Raw genomic sequence first — 22,455 nt, forward strand, 5'->3', positions numbered from 1 at the left:
ATCATTTCTAGAAGATTCTCTAAATTTTGTATGTAATGTTTGCATTTTCTGGAATACATGATGCTTGAAAAACAGCAGAACTCTCCTTGCATAAGACAGTTTTGTTCCATCTGCACAATGGTGTCCATAATAAACATGTTTTCAGTGTTTAATGTTGTATTCATTCATGGACTTGGTTGTGGTTACTGTGTGACAGTATGAAAGATCTGATGTTCAAGCTGGTCAAGCATATCTGTGCGAGAAGCAATAGTGGTCACATAATAACAAAAACAATTTACTGTACGTCTTTCCAGTCAAAAGATGGATTTTCTATTTGTTTAATAAAAGGCTATAATTCAGATACTACCTTTTTTCAATGCTAATTACTGTTAAGTATGAGATAATTCACTTACCGCAAGTGCATTACTTTTGCAGAGCCACTACAAATGATTATCTTAACAAATCTAAAGTGTGATACATTATGCAACAATAATCACTTTTTGGTTTATCATGAAATTTAATTTGCTTCACTCATATTTGCTTACACATTTTTTCCAAAGAATAAATAAATTTACAAACATTTATAAGTAATTTTTATCTGTATATCAGTATGTTGAAATTTACAAATGGAAAACATTAAAAGTTATGTCCCCATAAAAATATTGTTATGTATACATAGGACAATAAAATATGCCTTGCATGCTCCCTTTTATTTACAAAATAATGTTCTTAGAGCTTACTATTTAACAACTTTGTAACATTCTATTATGTTATCACTATACACAGAAAATATAAATCATTACAGTTGTTTTATCAGAGTCATTATCCTCACAGGTTCTAGTACAGTAGTTTCTGACATGCACGCGACCTCCGATAAAATAGGTTAGTGCAGAGTAAAATGTGCGAAACAGTAGAGCACAACTGTCTGGTGATTATATATAAATGCTAAATGTAATGTGGTTCTTACATGGAGTAGAAGACATTTCAGTCAGGGATATACCCATTCCAATTTTACATTTTTCAGTAATATTTAACTTACTAAAATTACTTACATTTTAAATGAACAGTAAAATATATCATTTATTATACAATCACTGCGCCAGTACTTAAGAAGTCAGTTCTGGCCTAACATAAAATTAAATAAGTATGAAAGTAGGCAATTGCTCATTTTTCCTTGGAGGAAATGCACGTGTGTGCTCACACAAGCATGCTCACACAAGTGCACGCCCACCCGCCAACATGCACACACATACAAACTCTTAAGAACAATATCAAACACAACTATAATTTACTAAATGTAACTGTATCCACAAAATGAGGCATTAAAAATATATAGCAAAAAGGTTTCAAATATGTGTTCATCAATACTGCACGAAAAAATAGTAACAATACTGTATCCATGTCATATATTTAAAAGTATGTTTCCTACTGATCTCTCATCGCCTGTTTCTTTTCTGTGGGAGAGTATGTAAGATACAGTACAGGAGGAGGGGATGAGGTCTACTGAGTGAAGTGTATGTTAAATAAAAATATGATTAAGAAAGGCAAATCAGATATGATTAACAGAGCATGATGTACAACATTCCTGATATCCCTCTATTTTATTTGTAGTGGTTGGACTTGCTTTTAATACAAAATTACTTTTAAAATGTCAGGTGTTACTAAGCACATTGAAATAGTAACAAAAGTATGACACTTTCAATTAACAGGTTGCAAAAATCATGTTCATGTTCACATTCCAGGTAGTGCAGAACTGTGACAAAATACATCGAACAGTATGCGAGAGGTATGTCAACAGGCACCCACTAACAATATTCATTCTTGTTAAGAGGAAAAGTAGAACATCTTTGTATGAAAAGCTTGGTTATATTCAGTGTTACCTAACAGGGAAACATCATGATGTCAGTATTTTTTGTATTACTTTTGTAACACTTCAAGAACATCTGTAACTGATGTGATGTTGATAAACAAAACACTGAATGGGAACTTGCTTCATTTAATTCTGAGGGACAATATTATGAATTTTCAGTCTGTCCTCATTATGGAATTCTATGGTCTATGAGAACTTGAAAGTATATATTTAGCACTTTTTCCAGTATTGTAGCCCATATATTAGAGTTACCCATATATTTACACAATTTCATAAGTTTCAACCTTGTGTTCTCTGAAGTGCAACGCTATGATCCAAAAAGTAAAAGGAATTCTTGAAGTTCTAAATGAAAATGAGAATCTGGCAACTTGTAATATCAGACATACTAAAACTTCTATGTCTTTTACTGAACAGAGATGCGAGGAATGCAATACACTGGAAAAATAACTAATCACAGATAAAAAGAAGTTTATATAAGCCAGTTAGAAGCTACAGATATGGAAAGCCTGTAAACAGAGAAAAATTGAGATAAACCAATAACTAAAGAGCAGATAAATGATAACTAAGTACAGATAAATGAATTAAAATGGAGCAAAAGGAGAGGGGGAAGCAGAGGAGGAGGAGAATTGACATTCGCAAAAAGGACCTGAATTGGAATTTCTGTTCAGGTGAGCACTGATATATCTTTTTTTGGATGTTACAGAGATTCTTGTTAAAGCGTGATATTTGCCTTCATAGCAATGTTCAGATAAATCTTTAGCTACTTTAATTTATTTTGAAGAACCACAACACACATAAGCATTTAACAATGAGAAATTAGAAACTGTATTATTTAAATATACTTGTAATATTCAAATACATGGAAGTTGTAAGAAGGACATTTGTACTAAGTTGTAATTTAATCATCTTGCATCGAAAGTACACTAAATTTCAGGACTGTGGAATGTGTGTATACATCTGACAGTTCAGACGGCAGCAGTAACCATACTATGCAAGGACAATATGCCAACTCTAGGAGATAATTTAGGATCTACAAGTTCCTCCAAAACAAGATTGTAGAGGCATATTAAAGGACAAATGTAACCTGCAGCAGGTACATAAGAGAGATAATATAGCTTGGTGACTGATGACAGTTTGTAAATAGTACATTATAGAACACAAAACTATTGACACAGGGCTCCAATGTATATTTCTGATGATGCACAAAATTACAGTGCAATCACACACATGACAAAACTTATTTCCACAAATATACACTTATGTACAATTGTAAGGCGAGTTAAAGTTCACGAGCAACACTCAAAAGTATTAACATATACATAGATGTAAATTTGTACATAAGCTACATACTGTAAGGAAACATTGCGTTTTAATGTAATTGACAATTCTGAGACATACACTTCTCGTGCCACATGTAGGAAGAATTAAGCATACCCATCTACAACACTTAAAATTACAACAATATTATTTTGCTGCACAGTCTTAATATAACATCAAAGAACAATAAATACATAGGCCACTGAATTAAAACAATCATATTAGCAGGTGAAGTGAGACAAATTTCCTTGTGGCAATTAAAAAATGAATCACATTTAATTAATCTTTCAACTACTGGCATATTAATTGTTCTCTTGTTGAGTTTGTGGAGAGTCAAATGTTTTTGATACTCTTCTTAAAGAAAAGTATTTGGTTTAGTCAACAGCTGAACTCTAAGAGTGTGGAGTGTGTTATTCCTCTTCACCGATTAGTTTCCTTGTATCAGCTGTTTTATGACAACTGCATGAGTATGCAAGTCTTAATTGGGTTCTAATGAATGAAAATGTTAAAATCTTGGAGAAAGAAAGCAGTTTTGAATAGTTCATTCAGTTCATATTATGCTGATTCACATGTAAGATATGATAAAATCTTTTGTCCCAAACTACTCTTAAAAGTAGAATCTGTTAATTCTGGTTTGAGGTTCAAGTCATCATCTGCCTGACTGATTTCCACATGGGGGAAGCATTGCCATTGCTCCCCTCAAAACTATAGTATTTGACTTCATATTTCTCCCAGTTAACTTCCAGTAGTATAACTCTTAACAAATACTGCAAGGTATCAAAATATTATAAAATGAATGGTAGCTAAAAAAGACCATCATTACAAAAAAAGGGGAAAAAGGTGGAGGTGGGGATGATGATGACAGATTCAAGGAGATACCTCATTCTGAGATTAGTTGTCAAAAACAGGAAACATAATTTACATATTAATTGCTTGCAAATGCTTTTGTGTTTATTGGTTCATACCTCACCTGCAAGACCAGGGTATTTTACAGGTTACTGTTAGCACCAAAATTAATTGATAAAACACTTGTAGCACATCAAATCTTATAGCGGCATTTTCTGAAATAATGAAGTTGTTTAACAGTTACCTTTCTGACAGTTCGGTTCCTAGAAAAGATGACTATAATAATCCAAAAGCAAAATCATATTTCATGCCAATGCCTATTACAAGGTCCTCTATACCATACAAATCGTAACTTACTCCCTTCTGTTATGCATGAAGACACTTCAGAAAGTTATGTAGAGAGCAGCATGCTCCAAAAGAGCTTCATGTTACCTTTTAACATGATCATGGCACGAACTGATCCATTAGAAACCATTGCATTTCAGTCAGCAATAACAATACTGGGTATACTAAATTGACATTTATACTAAGAATACAGGAGTACTTAAGAATGAACAGCCACAAGCAATGAATTCCCATAACTGTCATCTTTCAGGACAAACTCATAACTGAAAGAAAATTTCTGTTCTGGCCATGTAGCCTTCAAAAAGGATGTATACAAAAAAGCAATGCATCACAATTGCTTTTGATGATATATAAATCTTACGCAATTTAGGACAGCCATTATATGGTAAAGAGGAAGGTATGATTTGGCTATTTGTAGAAACACAAAACATAACTTACAGCATCTAAATGCAAAATTCCTAGATCCAACTCACCAGCACTACTAACATTGATGAGTAGGGGGTTAATACAGTAGTATTATTTAGGTCAATTACAAGTGCTTGATATATAGTTGAAAAATATTCAGACGTCAAGAACTACAGAAACAATCCCAGTCTAAAACAAGGCATGTGCTGTCAGATGTGAATATTATGTCACCATCACTTTCATTTGTTACAGTTACAAAATAATAACACAGATTATTTACAAAATAATGTAAAAAGTTCTAGAAGCAAACTTGTGGGAGATCAATTTGGATTCTGGAGAAATGTAGGGTCACACAAGGCAGTATCGACCATACTACATATCTTAAAAGATACAACAAAGAAAAACAAACATACATTTATAGTATACGCGATTTAGAGAAAGCTATCAATATTGTTGACTAGAATACACTCTTTGAAAGTCAGAATGTAGCACGAATGCAGCACAAGGAGCAAAAGATTATCTAGAACTTGTACAGAAATCACACTGCAGTTATAAGTCAAAGGATATGAAAGGGAAGCACTAGTTGAGAAGGGATTTAGAGGGATCCATAGCCTATTCCTGATGTTATTCAACTTGTTTATCCAGCATTAAGTAAGGAAACCAAGGAGAGATTTGGAAAGGGAAGTTAAAGTTCACAGGGAGGAAATAAGAACTTGATGTTTTGCTGTTGACAGTGTAATTCTGTCAGACTTAACAAAGGACTTGAAAGATCAGTTACAAGGAACTGATGGTGTCATGAAAATAGGTTACAAAATGAACGTCAACAAAAGTAAAAAACAGATAATAAAATGTAGTCAAATTAAATCAGGTGATAGTGAGAGATGGGATTAGAAGTTCAGGCACTGAAAGTAGTAGATGAGGACATAAAATGCAGACTTGAAAGAGCAAGTAAAGTTTTTCTGAAAAATAGAAATTTGTAACAATGGTACATATATACAATTTAAAGTACCCCACTGTGTTTTTCTGTCTGTATGTGACAGCTAGTTTCAGGAACTACCTTAGGGATTTTGATATGGTTTTCACTAATTGATAACTGATTCATGAGAAAGATTTGTGCACACAATTTATAAATGCTCCACTGAATATTGGCTGAACTATGATGAATTATAGTTCTCCACCATGTTTTTTCTGCCTATATGTATCTCAGGATACTGACACTGTTTTCATCAATAATAGACTGATTTACGATGAAGGTTTATGTACAAAATTTATTAACACTACGCAAGGCAAGTTGTGTGTTGTTTACTATATCTGTGTGATGCCAAAGCGGGCTGCTATTCTAATATACATTTAAGTGTTACGAAATCTTTTCCGAAATTATTTGTCTATGATGTAGTCTTATAGAGTAGTGAATGATATTCAATACAAACAAGCAGAGAACAGAAGTGTTTGAAAAGTGATGTTACAGAAGGATGCTGAAGATTAGATGGGTAGATTGGACATCTAATGAAGAGGTACTGAATCAAACTGAGGAGAAAACAAAACATTATGGCAAAATTTGACTAAAAAAAGGGTCCAGTTGACACATTCTGAGGCATCATGGAAGAGTTAATTTGGTAATAGAGCGAAGTGTTAAGGGGTAAAAATAGTAGAAGTAGGCCAAAGCTTTAGTACACTAAACAAGTCAGATGGATGTAAGGTGGAGTTGTTATCCAGCAATGAAGAGACTTGAACAAGATAGACTAGTGGGGAGAGCTTCATAAAGACAACAGCAACAACAAAAAATAATATTTTGGCCTAGAGCTATAAAGCCATCTTCAATGTAAATAGAGCTTGCCATTTTTGTGTTCACCTTGGGGTTTTATCCATGGTATGTGCAAATATCTCTTATGACGGATGTTGACAGATCTCTGTGACAGTATCAATGGAGGAAGTTAACAACAGTTGGCTGCATCATAAAATTTCATTGCTACATCACTCACTGTTACTGCAAGACAGACATGGTTATAAAATTTTGAAAACACTATAATACTTAATGACACATTATGTGGAAGCAGATGTTATTTTGATGTCTCTGTAATGAAGCAAAGTTTTCAACATGGAAGATTTTTTTTTCAAAGTGGGGTGCTGGGTAGTAAGATGAGCTATAAATTTGTTATTGCCTTTGACGTGGTATAACAGCACTCTGTTCCGCTAAGGAAAGTATGATAAAATTTGAAACAGTGAATTGTCCTTGTGTATAACTTACCATTACAGGTATATCTGGGATGATTCTTCGTTTCAATTGCAAAATGATGTTACCAATAAAATTGTGTAGCTCCATTGAAATGTATATTGTGTTTGCACAGTGCAGTGTTACACTCATAGATTTATAATGATGACTTTCACAGATAAAAAACAAGAAGTGAACAACATACTTGCTATGGGCAATATGTCATGACAGGCTTATTAGTTTCTTGGATATTATTGCATATACTCTGCAACACAAACACTTAAAATAGCAAAATTTACTTTTTATTTTAAATATAATTTACGAAAGTGAAAATATGAACATTCAGAATGCATTCATATATAGTATAGTTAACAAAATTTTTCTTTGAATCTATTTACCACATTCACGATGGACGTGCTGCCACATTCACTCACAAGTTACTGATTCTTGATTAGTAACACGGTTTCAAATAACAATAAAACTGCATTTGTAGCAGAGAGGGTGGAGGGGAAATGTCTTTCTTTCAATTTTTGCTGTCAGTAACTTTGTATCTGGCACAACACTTTAAAAACACCTGAATATATAAAATACAAAGGCTGATACAAGCACATAAGAACCATTACACCTCTGTATGCACAATTAATATGTATTATAAACAGCATAAATTCTTACTCTTACAATACTGGATGAAACCAATAGAAACAAACTCCTGATTCCGAGTACTAGTAAAAAAGAATGTTTGGATAACCTTAGTTTGTTTTAAAATTTACTCTCATTATATTTTGAAATTCTATAATGTTGTGAGTGAAACAGGTTGATAACACTGTTTCTGACTGACTACTGCTGGAAAATGAGTATATGGTACTTTCACTGTTATTCACCAGTGATTTAATATTTATAACTTCAACTCAGTCTCTGTTTAAAGGTTTATACTGGTTACACATAATTTAACATAACTGAATGAGGCAAAGTCTACAACTTATTCTAAATCACACTGAACTGATGGTTTTTGATGTCAAAATGTAGTAACAAAAATGTATGTCCATGTATTATAAAAAAGAAGGTGACTATTAAAAATGACTATTTAAAAAAAAAAAAAATCCCCACACATGCTAAGACTCTCTGGATTAAATTATTAATAGAAAATGAAATAGTGACAACTTACAACATTAGTAATGTATCTGACAAGCAGATATTGACTTTAGCAACACCATTTTCTATCAAAATACCTTTTTCAGAAGGAACAGTAGAACTGGAGGTACTGATGACTGAAGGAAGAACACTCAATGTGAAAATAGTGTCACAGTTAGAAATAGTGACCTCATTGTCAGATTTATACTTTATCTGAACAGTGATGCACTTACCACTGATGATTTTGTTATTTGAAAGCTGAATACTGTTGGTATCTACAGTAAGTACTCACTTAAGACTTAATTAATTTTGTTGAATATACTCATAATAAAGAAATATAATGTTTCCAGATCAGTTACGTAAAGCATAATGTACCCTGTTTCCTTTCTTCAACTGAGATCCATTCAGTATGAAACACTGAACTGGTTTGAAAATAAAAACTAAAAATGTACTTTACATAATATGAAATTGACTGTACAGCAAACGCACAGACATACACCACAAACACCATTTGTGAAATCTCTGATGCATACTAATACCAGCATTCATAGAATACAATAGCTGCAATAGTTTGCAAATTAAATCCTGCAGTAACTAGTCCAAATGTCATCACATTTGCACATGCAGGATTGTAATAAAAATGTCTTATATTTTACATGCCACCCGGTTTTGGTAAGTTGGTGTTGTAAGCACGAATAACTTCTGATTGTGTGACAGCACCACCTTCTTCTTGAGAAAATGCAAAGCCATCTGCCAACAAAAGAACTGAATTTATTACCAGTGAACTATGTGACAATATCTTCTTATAAATTTTCAATGTAACATTGATTTTTAAAGTATGTTGCATAAAGAATAAAAAATACTAAAATATTAAACATAGAGAAACTATTCCTTACTGATACATCACACAGTCAGAAGAAATTTCGTATTTCTAAACTATTTTTGTTCTGATTTACCCCATATTTCTATGTGAATACAATCACTCGAAAAAACAACAAATGGTAAGACTTACCGAATGAAAGTGCTGGCAGGAGGATAGACACACAAACAAACACAAACATATACACGAAATTCAAGCTTTTGCAACAAACGGTTGCTTCATCAGGAAAGAGGGAAGGAGAGGGAAAGACGAAAGGATGTGGGTTTTAAGGGAGAGGGTAAGGAGTCATTCCAATCCCGGGAGGGGAAAGACTTACCTTAGGGGGAAAAAAGGACAGGTATACACTCGCACACACACACACATATCCATCCGCACCTACACAGACACAAGCAGACATTTGTAAAGGCCAAAAATGTCAGCTTGTGTCTGTGTATGTGTGGACGGATATGTGTGTGTGTGCGCGCGCGAGTGTATACCTGTCCTTTTTTCCCCCTAAGGTAAGTCTTTCTTTCCACTCCCGGGATTGGAATGACTCCTTACCCTCTCCCTTAAAACCCACATCCTTTCGTCTTTCCCTCTCCTTCCCTCTTTCCTGATGAAGCAACCGTTTGTTGCGAAAGCTTGAATTTCGTGTGTATGTTTGTGTTTGTTTGTGTGTCTATCGACCTGCCAGCACTTTCGTTCGGTAAGTCACATCATCTTTGTTTTTAGATATATTTTTCCCACGTGGAATGTTTCCCTCTATTATATTCAACAATTGGTAAGGATAGACTGCTACTCAACACATAGGAGATGATGTGAGGCAGACAGGCACAATGAAAAAGACTACTAAACATTTAAACTTTCAGACAAAAACATCCTCCTTCAGAAACTGAAAACACATTCAAACAAACATGACACTCATGCACACATGGCCATTGTCTCTGAGTGCCTTAAGACCATGACCAAGTATGTGGGTGAGTTGTGCTTTTCTTTTATATTTTGGAAGGAGGACTTTTTTGTCTGAAAGCTTAAATGTTTAGCAATCTTTCTCATTGTGCCTTTCACTGACTCAATGTATTTTCTATGTGGTAAGTAACAGTCTATCCTTTTCACAGTGTTGTTATTCCATCCTAGACTTTACACCATTTAACCATTCTATATGTAAAAAGGATTACTCCAAAAGCAAGCAAGTTTTCTTTCTTCTTGTGTGAGCTTATTGACAACTTAGTGAGTTGGTGAGTGGTCTCCCTTAATCCAAAAGTATTTACATTCTACAAGAATTTTTCTACAACATTTACATTTTGATTCTTTAATTTTTGCTTCACTGTCATCAAGTGATTTTCTTTTCATAATGCATAGAAATGTTGCAAGTGATTCAGAATCTGCCCATGAACACTCTTGGTGTAAATTATCTGTGCTGTTTTGCTTCTTCCTTGAGGAGTAACAAGGCTACAACAAAGATTATACAAAAGCCTCATGAAAAAGAGCTATGCAGTATTATTTGACACAGCACGGAAATTTTTTGGGTGTTGCATGTGTGACAGGAACTATACATTCACAGCTCATTCATTTTATTTGTTTTATGTTATGTAATTCATCACTTCCGAGACAGCGTTTTCATTCTAGTCTTTTCATCTGCTGTCACAATGACTTGTTATTGTCATTTGTCTTAATGTTTGTGGAGAAATGTAATGATAATATGTACTCCGGATGATAACTTTTCCCACCACATGTGCATTTTCTGTTACATATTATCTATCAAGTATTATCTTTTAAATCTACAACACTTTTTGAAACTCAAATACCAATTTTTCTTTCTTGTTTTTGCTTCTTTAAATCTTTCAAATGTAAACTTGCAAATCATAATATCTGAGTTCATAGTTCAACAATGAATTTCACACGCAAAGTTATATGTTTATTACCATCACATTATGACTTCATTCTGCAATAACAACTACAGTTCCTTTTTGTTTGAAGACTGCTTCTACATTTTTATGCAGATGTTGTGTACTTCCATGATCAAAAATTTTCTTGTCTGCTCTATTTTATGCAAAAGTATGCAGGAAAAGCCAGTTGTTATTTATGATTTTAGCATCATGAGCGTGTCATTATTTTTAGGCAAACAAAATTTATGATGGATGCCACATAATGTCTAGCTAATTATTGGTTCCCTGTTTCATTCCAAAAAGTGGTTCACTTGCTTTCCATAGAGCAACTCAATAAAAGTTATTACTTGCAATAATAAGAAATATTTGTTATGCTAGTTTTTCCCTAATTTTAATAAAAATATGAGAAGGCAATGCAGAATATTTCAGTCATTTTGTAGTGATGTGCAACTTGAGATGGCTGATCATTTGTTCAGGATTTGTATACGCAGAAGAATTATTGCATCAAATCCACTAGAAAAATAAATTGTACAAATTGTACAGTGTAAATTGTCCTCAACCAGCAAGGACAAATGAACACTGTATTTACTTAGATGCCAGCAGCATTTATTTTTACAGAAAGTAATAACTTCTTTGCAAAATTAATTTTCTGACCTTTTAGATTATGTGCTTCATGTGGAGTAATCATTTTATGTTTTTGGAAATATACTGTAAAAAATAACAAGCAGTCTGCATGATTGCTTGATGCCCAAATAAACACTGTTCTTAGCTTTCATTCAACAAGCATCAAGTAGTGAAATTCTGTAATCATATGCAGCTGCAAGTGCTTTGAACATGTGAACATGGAAAAACATTAGTATACTTTTAGGCCATTAAAATTTATGTTTGAAAGTCAGATTCCATGAATTCTCTTTAAATATGGCCCCCAACCAATCTACAGTTTAAAGTTTACTCAGATACTGATCTTTTTTTCACATTGAAAATTTTCTTCAGACTGCACCAATTGCTGCAAAATACCGCAGAATAACTTTTTCAATCCCAAAGAAAGTAGGTGTTGACAGATGTGAAAATTACCGAACTATCAGTTTAATAAGTCACAGCTGCAAAATACTAACGTGAATTCTTTACATACGAATGGAAAAACTGGTAGAAGCTGACCTTGCGGAAGATCAGTTTGGATTCCGTAGAAATGTTGGAACACGTGAGGCAATACTGACCCTACGACTTGTCTTAGAAGAAAGATTAAGGAAAGGCAAACCTACGTTTCTAGCATTTGTAGACTTAGAGAAAGCTTTTGATAATTTTGATTGGAATATTCTCTTTCAAATTCTGAAGGTGGCAGGGGTAAAATACAGTGAGCGAAAGGCTATTTACAATTTGTACAGATAGCAGATGGCAGTTATTAGAGTCGAGGGGTATGAAAGGGAAGCAGTGGTTGGGAAGGGAGTGAGACAGGGTTGTAGCCTATCCCCAATGTTATTCAATCTGTATATTGAACAAGCAGTGAAGGAAACAAAAGAAAAGTTTGGAGTAGGTATTAAAATCCATGGAGAAGAAATAAAAGCTTTGAGGTTCGCCAATAACATTGTAATTCTGTCAGAGACAGCAAAGGACTTGGAAGAGCAGTTGAACGGAATGGACAGTGTTTTGAAAGGAGGGTATAAGATGAACATCAACAAAAGCAAAACGAGGATAATGGAATGTAGTCGAATTAAGTCGGGTGATGCTGAGGGAATTAGATTAGGAAATGAGACACTTAAAGTAGTAAAGGAGTTTTGCTATTTGGGGAGCAAAATAAATGATGATGGTCGAAGTAGAGAGGATATAAAATGTAGACTGGCAATGGCAAGGAAATCGTTTCTGAAGAAGAGAAATTTGTTAACATCGAGTATAGATTTAAATGTCCGGAAGTCGTTTCTGAAAGTATTTGTATGGAGTGTAGCCATGTATGGAAGTGAAACGTGGACGATAAATAGTTTAGACAAAAAGAGAATAGAAGCTTTCGAAATGTGGTGCTACAGAAGAATGCTGAAGATTAGATGGGTAGATCACATAACTAATGAGGAGATATTGAATAGAATTGGGGAGAAGAGGAGCTTGTGGCACAACTTGACTAGAAGAAGGGAATGGTTGGTAGGACATGTTCCGAGACATCGAGGGATCACCAATTTAGTATTGGAAGGCAGCGTGGAGGGTAAAAAATCGTAGAGGGAGATCAAGAGATGAATACACTAAGCAGATTCAGAAGGACGTAGGCTGCAGTAGGTACTGGGAGATGAAGAAGCTTGCACAGGATAGAGTAGCATGGAGAGCTGCATCAAACCAGTCTCAGGACTGAAGACCACCACAACAACAGCTTTTCCTGTAGGTAAAAAAAATTATAAAGTTGAATGTTTTGAGCGATACTTTTTCTGCTAGACTGCTAATTAACATAGCACACACTGTGCAACACTAAGAATGAAAATGTAATACATACTTCCTTGCGCTGTAATGCACTAGCACTGTCTTATGTTAATAGCTTGCAACTGAAAAAAGAAATTAGAAGTTGCCAATCAATACCTTCTCTTCCTCACAATCATCTAAAAAAGTTATATACTTGAATGCTACATGTTTGTCAAATCAACAGAGATTCAATGAATGGAAACTGCAGCATAACACCTATAAACATTTTCATCAGCAATCTGTCAGCAGTCAATAACGTTTAAGCTTGAAGTCTGTGAGGTAAGAAGCGATTAACTAGCATAAAAATAAAATAACTTTCACTGCAAAGGGGGGGGGGGGGGTTTGGAGATGGAAATTGAGAAAGAAATGTATTCCCAAAGAAATTATTGGAGTCATTTGAAAATTATGTCACTTTGAAAGGTTGGGTAAACTAAAGTGAATCCTTCCTTTCTTGAAAAATAACCCGTGGATCTCCTCAAAGTATCTTGCTTCAAGTTGTATGCATTGCTACGTCACCTCAAGTCACTTTCTTTCGTTTTTTTCTTTTTTAACCACTCCAATGCATGTCTCCTCAGAAAGGTTTTACCAGGAGTATTTCATAGGCAGAAACAGTCACTCTGGGAAGTGAAACAATGCCCATAAATGATATTGTGTGCTTTTCGAACAGAAATAATTTACAGGAGAGAGATTTGGCCTGTAAACTGGATGTGGAAGTGTGTGAATTTGGGACATTCTAGCTCACAAAATGAGTGTGGTGATTGACCTAAGTTTGGTAATGTTGTGAACAAAACGCTTTGCAGTGCAACCTTTGGCCCCTTTTCCTGGTCATTTTTGAAGGACCCTGAAAATTGCACTTCAACACAATAATCTCCAGTTAGTGTCCTAACTTGAAATGTGAGTAAGATAATTTGCTAACACGGAAGAAACTGCACACTAATCTTTGTGCCAGACCTGTTGCCTGTTTCATTTTTGTTGAATGAGTGTAAGATCCAGATTAATTGCTGCTGCTTCATATCTGGGTCAAACTGTGTTTCAATCAACTTATGGTGTAGAATATAGGTTCTGACCAACCAGTATTAAATCTATACAAGCCCTGTTTACAGTAAACATGCTCACAATTTCTTTTTCTTGAAGCAGAGTTGTGAAAGGGCATGCTGAACTGTGACTACCTAGAATCAGATTGTCTGTAGTGAGGTACGATGCACATGAATGAGTAAAAAACCCTTCCCCTTCTCTCTCTCAGCAAGAGAGTGTACAGGATCTAAGGAAACAATTGTGACAAACAGACATGTCACAGGTTACCATCAAATTTCTGTATGCCTATGTGAACATTTAAATCACAATTTGTTACCAATGGAGGAACAGCAGAGTTCTGGAGTAACATTTTAAATTAATTTTCTACATCACACTAAGTAATTTAATAACAAGCCTAGGAAGGAATCCTATGAAAAGTATCATCTCCCAGCAAAACAAATGCTCTACACAGAACAGAAAACAAATCAGATTATTTGTGTTGTGATAACTATCTGCCTTGCAGGAAATACGTATCATATTTAAACTTTTGATAGCAGCATTAATTATGGCTTACGGTGTGTTTAAAACAGGAGGGTAACCACAAAAATGTTGTGATATTAGGTTTGTTGTTGTTGTTGTGGTCTTCAGTCCTGAGACTGGTTTGATGCAGCCCTCCATGCTACTCTATCCTGTGCAAGCTTCTTCATCTCCCAGTACCTACTGCAACCTACATCCTTCTGAATCTGCTTAGTGTATGCATCTCTTGGTCTCCCCCTACGATTTTTACCCTCCACGCTGCCCTACAATACTAAATTGGTGATCCCTTGATGCCTCAGAACATGTCCTACCAACCGATCCCTTCTTCTGGTCAAGTTGTGCCACAAACTCCTCTTCTCCCCAATCCTATTCAGTACCTCCTCATTAGTTATGTGATCATCTTCAGCATTCTTCTGTAGCACCACATTTCGAAAGCTTCTATTCTCATCCTGTCCAAACTATTTATCGTCCATGTTTCACTTCCATACATGGCTACACTCCATACAAATACTTTCAGAAAAGACTTCCTGACACTTAAATCTATACTCGATGTTAACAAATTTCTCTTCTTCAGAAACGCTTTCCTTGCCATTGCCAGTCTACATTTTATATCCTCTCTACTTCAACCATCATCAGTTATTTTGCTCCCCAAATAGCAAAACTCCTTTACTACTTTAAGTGTCTCATTTCCTAATCTAATACCCTCAACATCACCCGACTTAATTCGACTACATTCCATTATCCTCGTTTTGCTTTTGTTGATGTTCATCTTATATCCTCCCTTCAAGACACCATCCATTCCGTTCAACTGCTCTTCCAAGTCCTTTGCTGTCTCTGACAGAATTACAATGTCATCGGCGAACCTTAAAGTTTTTATTTCTTCTCCATGGATTTTAATACCTACTCCGAATTTTTCTTTTGTTTCCTTTACTGCTTGCTCAATATACAGATTGAAGAACATCGGGGAGAGGCTACAACCCTGTCTTACTCCCTTCGCAACCACTGCTTCCCTTTCATGTCCCTCGACTCTTATAACTGCCATCTGGTTTCTGTACAAATTGTAAATAGCCTTTCGCTCCCTGTATTTTACCCCTGCCACCTTTAGAATAAGAAAGAGAGTATTCCAGTCAACATTGTCAAAAGCTTTCTCTAAGTCTACAAATGCTAGAAACGTAGGTTTGCCTTCCCTTAATCTTTCTTCTAAGATAAGTCGTAAGGTCAGTATTGCCTCATGTGTTCCAGTATTTCTACGGAATCCAAACTGATCTTCCCCGAGGTCGGCTTCTACTAGTTTTTTCCATTCGTCTGTACAGAATTCGTGTCAGTATTTTGCAGCTGTGGCTTATTAAACTGATTGTTCGGCAATTCTCACATCTGTCAACACCTGCTTTCTTTGGGATTGGAATTATTATATTCTTCTTGAAGTCTGAGGGTATTTCGCCTGTTTCATATATCTTGCTCACCAGATGGTAGAGTTTTGTCAGGACTGGCTCTCCCAAGGCCGTCAGTAGTTCCAATGGAATGTTGTCTACTCCGGGGGCCTTGTTTCGACTCAGGTCTTTCAGTGCTCTGTCAAAGTCTTCACGCAGTATCGTATCTCCCATTTCATCTTCATCTACATCCTCTTCCATTTCCATAATATTGTCCTCAAGTACATTGCCCTTGTATAGACCCTCTATATACTCCTTCCACCTCTCTGCTTTCCCTTCTTTGCTTAGAACTGGGTTTCCATCTGAGCTCTTGATGTTCATACAAGTGGTTCTCTTATCTCCAAAGGTCTCTTTAATTTTCCTGTAGGCAGTATCTATCTTACCCCCAGTGAGATAAGCCTCTACATCCTTACATTTGTCCTCTAGCCATCCCTGCTTAGCCATTTTTCACTTCCTGACGATCTCATTTTTGAGACGTTTGTATTCCTTTTTGCCTGCTTCATTTACTGCATTTTTATATTTTCTCCTTTCATCAATTAAATTCAATATTTCTTCTGTTACCCAAGGATTTCTACTAGCCCTCGTCTTTTTACCTACTTGATCCTCTGCTGCCTTCACTACTTCATCCCTCAAAGCGACCCATTCTTCTTCTACTGTATTTCTTTCCCCCATTCCTGTCAATTGTTCCCTTATGCTCTCCCTGAAACTCTCTACAACCTCTGGTTCTTTCAGTTTATCCAGGTCCCATCTCCTTAAATTCCCACCTTTTTGCAGTTTCTTCAGTTTTAATCTACAGGTCATAACCAATAGATTGTGGTCAGAGTCCACATCTGCCCCTGGAAATGCCTTACAATTTAAAACCTGGTTCCTAAATCTCTGTCTTACCATTATATAATCTATCTGATACCTTTTAGTATCTCCAGGGTTCTTCCATGTATACAACCTTCTATCATGATTCTTAAACCAAGTGTTAGCTATGATTAAGTTGTGCTCTGTGCAAAATTCTACTAGGCGGCTTCCTCTTTCATTTCTTAGCCCCAATCCATATTCACCTACTATGTTTCCTTCTCTCCCTTTTCCTACTGACGAATTCCAGTCACCCATGACTATTAAATTTTCGTCTCCCTTCACTTTCTGAATAATTTCTTTTATTTCATCATACATTTCTACAAGTTCTTCGTCATCTGCAGAGCTAGTTGGCATATAAACTTGTACTACTGTAGTAGGTGTGGGCTTCGTATCTATCTGGGCCACAATAATGCGTTCACTAAGCTGTTTGTAGTAGCTTACCCGCGTTCCTATTTTCCTATTCATTATTAAACCTACTCCTGCATTACCCCTATTTGACTTTGTGTTTATAACCCTGTAGTCACCTGACCAGAAGTCTTGTTCCTCCTGCCACCGAACTTCACTAATTCCCACTATATCTAACTTTAACCTATCCATTTCCCTTTTCAAATTTTCTAACCTACCTGCCCGATTAAGGGGTCTGACATTCCACGCTCCGATCCGTAGAACGCCTGCTTTCTTTCTCCTGATAACGACATCCTCTTGAGTAGTCCCCGCCCGGAGATCCGAATGGGGGACTATTTTACCTCCGGAATATTTTACCCAAGAGGACGCCATCATCATTTAATCATACAGTAAAGCTGCATGCCCTCGGGAAAAATTACGGCCGTAGTTTCCCCTTGCTTTCAGCTGTGATATTAGGTTTGTGAAGACTGAATTCAAGAACTTTGCTGCACAACAGCAACTTGCTTCTATGTTATCAGTGACATTTCTACATCTTAGCTGAAATAAGTTACTTGAATATTTTTGTTAACAATACATAAAAATACAATTGGTGCTGAAGTGTGAATAAAACATCAACTAGTGAACAGCTGCATAAGAATACATTAAGCAAAGAACAAAAAATTACTGTACTGATACTGAAAAGCAGTGCATGTCTATTGTAAATAGCCTTTGTCAGTGTTCTTATTATGACTACAATAGCAGATCTTAATAAAGTTAAGGTATGTACATTACAGTGTTACATCTTATGTTTTTTAGTATTGAGAATATATGAATGGACAGAAGCCCCTCCGTATTTTTACTTCATCTAATTAGCAGCACATTGATGAGAAAAACCAAACTATTAAAATGATCTGATTGGGCACAATTAACAGATTAAAATGGCTGTATATAGCAACTTGAATGTCAGCAAACAGTTAACGAATAAAACACACACACACACACACACACACACACACACACACACAAAATGTTAAGCATCGACATTTCATTCCCCTGCTATTTGGAACTTTTTTATCAACTGTTACAATGTCTCTTAGTTAATCAGAAGAAAAACTGAATTATATCACAACAATAATGTACAATCAAGAATTCCAGTAATCAGTAGCTCCGATACTTACGAGAGAGTTCCACTTCCATATTTACCCTGGTGGCAGAGCGTCGGTTGAATGAAAATACACTTCTCACATTCTTCAGGAGCCTTGCTGTTTCCGTCAGTCTGAAAATGTGGGTTGCAATGTTTTCTACGCATTACGAAGGTCTAATCTTAACCCATTTCAATTTTTTTTTAATAAAATGAAATTATTGTAACATGCAGTTTCACATAAGCCATGCAAGCGCCCTGATATATATTAAAATACACTGCAACATATGCAAAATATATATTTACCTTTTTCTATATGTCCAGAAACGATGAGATATTTCACTTATATTTTAATTCAACAACAGTTATGTTGCAAAACTATTGTCTTCTCCTCCCCATACATCATTCATTCTCTAAACTGGACACAAACTTTGATAAGCTTTACGGTCCTCAATGAAAATTTGCTAGTCTTTGTACCATGTCTACAAACCTCCATTCGGGTTAACACATCAGCAATTTTTTACATCCTGAACTCCCTATTTTGCTCTCATGGTAGAGATATGAGTCACTAAAGTTATTCTCATGTGCCTTGATTCAGTTATGAGTGCAGGATGTGGACAAATCACCATATACAGTTTTGCAGTACATTATACATCATTCTGCAATGACCAGTATGGGGTAGATGCTATCAGTACATACTGACTCATTTTCTATGCAATCCACAATGGTGTGCATAAAAAAGACTGGCTCTACACTGTGATTTTGTTTGCCATGTCTTTGATATAAGCATAAAAGAATGATATTTTTAAGTACAAGCTCTTTGAACAAAGTAATTAATAAGCATCTCCAGGGTTTCAGAATATGACAGCCACAAGAGAGATAACAGCAAGAATACAACACTCAATATATAATATTCCCAAGTTTCCACTCATAGCTCCTCCAGTATTGTAGTTGCAAAATGTGATGCTAGCAGTCATATCATGGCATGAATCAGGGCATTAATGTATTTTTCGTATTTGAACTCACTAAATGTGATTAAATCGTGATGATTTATACCAGATGGTAGGCAGAAGCTTCAATTGATGATACTATTGATGGGTTTACAAGAAATTCAGTGAGATTGTCTTCCTCTACACTATGGCAAAATAGGTAATGTCCAGGCCTACCAACTAGGAAGGTGGATACCATGGAAAAAAGATTTATCACAGGCCCTAAATTGATGTGCTCCTTTTTTATTTTAGGATTAAATAAAAGATTATGTGACTGCACACCCAATGCCATATAGTTCTCACAAGTACTAGGAACAGTCACGAATGTTGTCATTGATATCAACCATAATACGTTTGGACACACGTGCAAAGAGTTAGAATTAAGTATTAACATTTGTTATAGCATAAATGAAAGCAACATTTAACATTTGAATGGTGCACTTAAAACTTGCAGAGATTCTCTATACACTAACATACACCCTTTTGCAGTCTTTCCTGTAGTTGGTGCACAATCATACTCAATGGTTTCATGCTAACAGATACTGCTGAAAAGAATTGTAGTGATAGACAGAGATAAATTAACACCACAGTGTAAGCTGACCGTAACCATGAAGTGTTGTACAGTGGATGAATAGGTGCAAACTAGACTTTTTCCAAAGTTCACACATATACAACATATGAGACTAAATAATGTTACCGAAACGAATGACTCCTGCAGAGATGTTAACCATAAGCTTTCCAGTAGTAGACAGCAGATTTTTTTGGTGGACCAAAGTATATAAATATTGGCATGTGGATATTTTAGGGTTTTGAAAATTACATATTTATTCATAAAACTGCAGCATGAAAATTTATTTGAGCAGTTTCAACAAGCACTTGCTTTAACTGAAATATGGTTGGTGAAAATAAAAAATGTTACAGAGTTATTTAGTATTCCTCTGCTGTGAATTACTGATTTAAAAGCAACTGCCATATTTGAAATTACGTTCATTTATACATATTCTCCATTAGTAGCTTAAGTGAACTATGAAGAATGTCTTCATTCCAGAAAAATTAGTGCAATGAAAGTGTTAATATTTAATCTTGGAATGTAGCAAGTACAGTGGTTCAATTGGCAAAAGTAAATTTGAATGTAACCAATCTTCAATTGAAGATAGCTTTTAAGTGAATTAGTTTTCGGAAAACTGAAATTGGTCTTCAGAAGAAATAAAATAAAGGCTTTCTAATGAGCAGTATCAATAATCTCAAATCTTCTTAGTAGCTCTTTCTTATTTTGAACAATACACGATGCAGTAATAATTTCAATTATCAGTTACTCTTAATGAACACGGTTTTCAACAAACTGTAGCCAGTGGATTGAAAACCATCACCTGAATAAAATAATAATGAGATATTGTGTACGTACAGTAACTTGTCAATTTCGAATGTATGGTGTATACAAACAGACAGACAGATACAACTGAAATATAAAGGGGAAAAATAGTTATTCAGCAGGAGTAGACAACAGCAGTCGGAATAGTTACAGGTTGTTACATTTCACTGTTCAGTCTGTGTAACCTTTTTGGCAGTTTTCTCTCTGTACCTCATTCAGACTGTCTGCAAAATTCTTACACTGTAAAACATATCTACGATCTGTTCATTTCCACTGAACAATTTATCACCTGTCCAATCATTTAAAATTGGTAACGATCCCAAGCAAATTAACAGAAACCCATGGGAGGCGTTATTTTTAGAGAGCTTCACAAATATGCTTAATATTTATAAGATCTGTTATTGGATCCAATCTCCAGCAAACTGGATATACATTTGATTAAAGTCATTAGTTAGAAGCAAAAATTGAATAGATATTTGGAACTTTTATTATAATTTGGTAATTATCTCCAATGTTCACTAATTCATATCATGTCTCCAATGTCCATTTTTGACAAGTATAATTGTGTTGAAAGTAATAATACAAGTGTAGTGACAAGTTTCGAAAATTGTGTAAAATCAGTCAATATTTTTCATAACCAATATTGTTTTACAAATAGGCAAATGCCACTGAATTAGATCCTACAAAGATAGTTTTGATATTGACAACAAGATAATTTTTCAACTTAATCAAATGGGTGCAGTACCATTATTAATCCACTTTGCTGCAATAAGTGAACAAACTCATTGCTGGTTACAAAAATATCTTTGCTGCAGTCAGTATAGTGAAAGTTGTTGATAGTTGTCTACTCTCATTTTTGTTCTATCCTATGCTAGCACAATAAAAGTTATTATTTTATGTGATGAGATATAAAGGACAAGTTCCCACAGTGATATCCTGAAAAAACAAAAGCAAGGAAAACAGCGTGAATGTATCATCACGAATAAGGGATTTTTTGATGCAAGCACCAGAAGCTGGGATCACGATGGAACAGCACTTACAGCTTGACACACGATCACCATTCACAACTATTAATTCACCACAAAACAGAATGATAGATGAAAATACACAAGATACATGCAGCATGGAAATGTTAAGCATCCCCTGAAGACGACACAACACCCAGTCATCTTGAGGCAGGAAAAATCCCTGACCACGCCGGGAATCGAACCCAGGACCCCGTGCACGGGATGCGAGAACACTATCGCAAGACCACGAGCTGCGGACCATGTCCACAATGTTTTTTATTGCTTTACAATTACAAATCTCTTGGAAAATTACCATTTGTATTTTTGCTATATAGATGACATTATTGTATTCTCTACTTCAACAGAACAGCATGTTACACACCTATGACAGATTTTCTGCCACCTACAAGAATATGGCAAAATTATTAATGAAGCAA

The 22,455-nt window shown here is 35.2% G+C and overlaps 1 protein-coding gene across 4 annotated transcripts in view; it reads right to left on the bottom strand.

Annotated features, from left to right (window-relative positions):
* Nucleotides 1–555: 555 nt before the first annotated feature.
* LOC126252907 (probable phospholipid-transporting ATPase IA) overlaps nt 556–22,455 on the bottom strand; it is a 631,593-nt gene continuing 609,693 nt past the window's right edge. For 3 of the 4 annotated variants that reach the window (XM_049953883.1, XM_049953884.1, XM_049953882.1), the window contains 2 exons: nt 18,688–18,785; nt 556–8,855 (listed from right to left, as the gene is read on the bottom strand). In XM_049953883.1, the coding sequence (XP_049809840.1) occupies nt 8,758–8,855; nt 18,688–18,785 (196 nt within the window). In that variant the 3' untranslated portion in view covers nt 556–8,757. Of the gene's footprint in view, nt 8,856–18,687; nt 18,786–22,455 lie in introns of those variants that run through there. The other variant, XR_007545867.1, reaches the window with a different exon arrangement.

Source organism: Schistocerca nitens, chromosome 4 (assembly GCF_023898315.1).
Source record: "Schistocerca nitens isolate TAMUIC-IGC-003100 chromosome 4, iqSchNite1.1, whole genome shotgun sequence".
Taxonomy (NCBI): Eukaryota; Metazoa; Arthropoda; class Insecta; order Orthoptera; family Acrididae; genus Schistocerca; species Schistocerca nitens.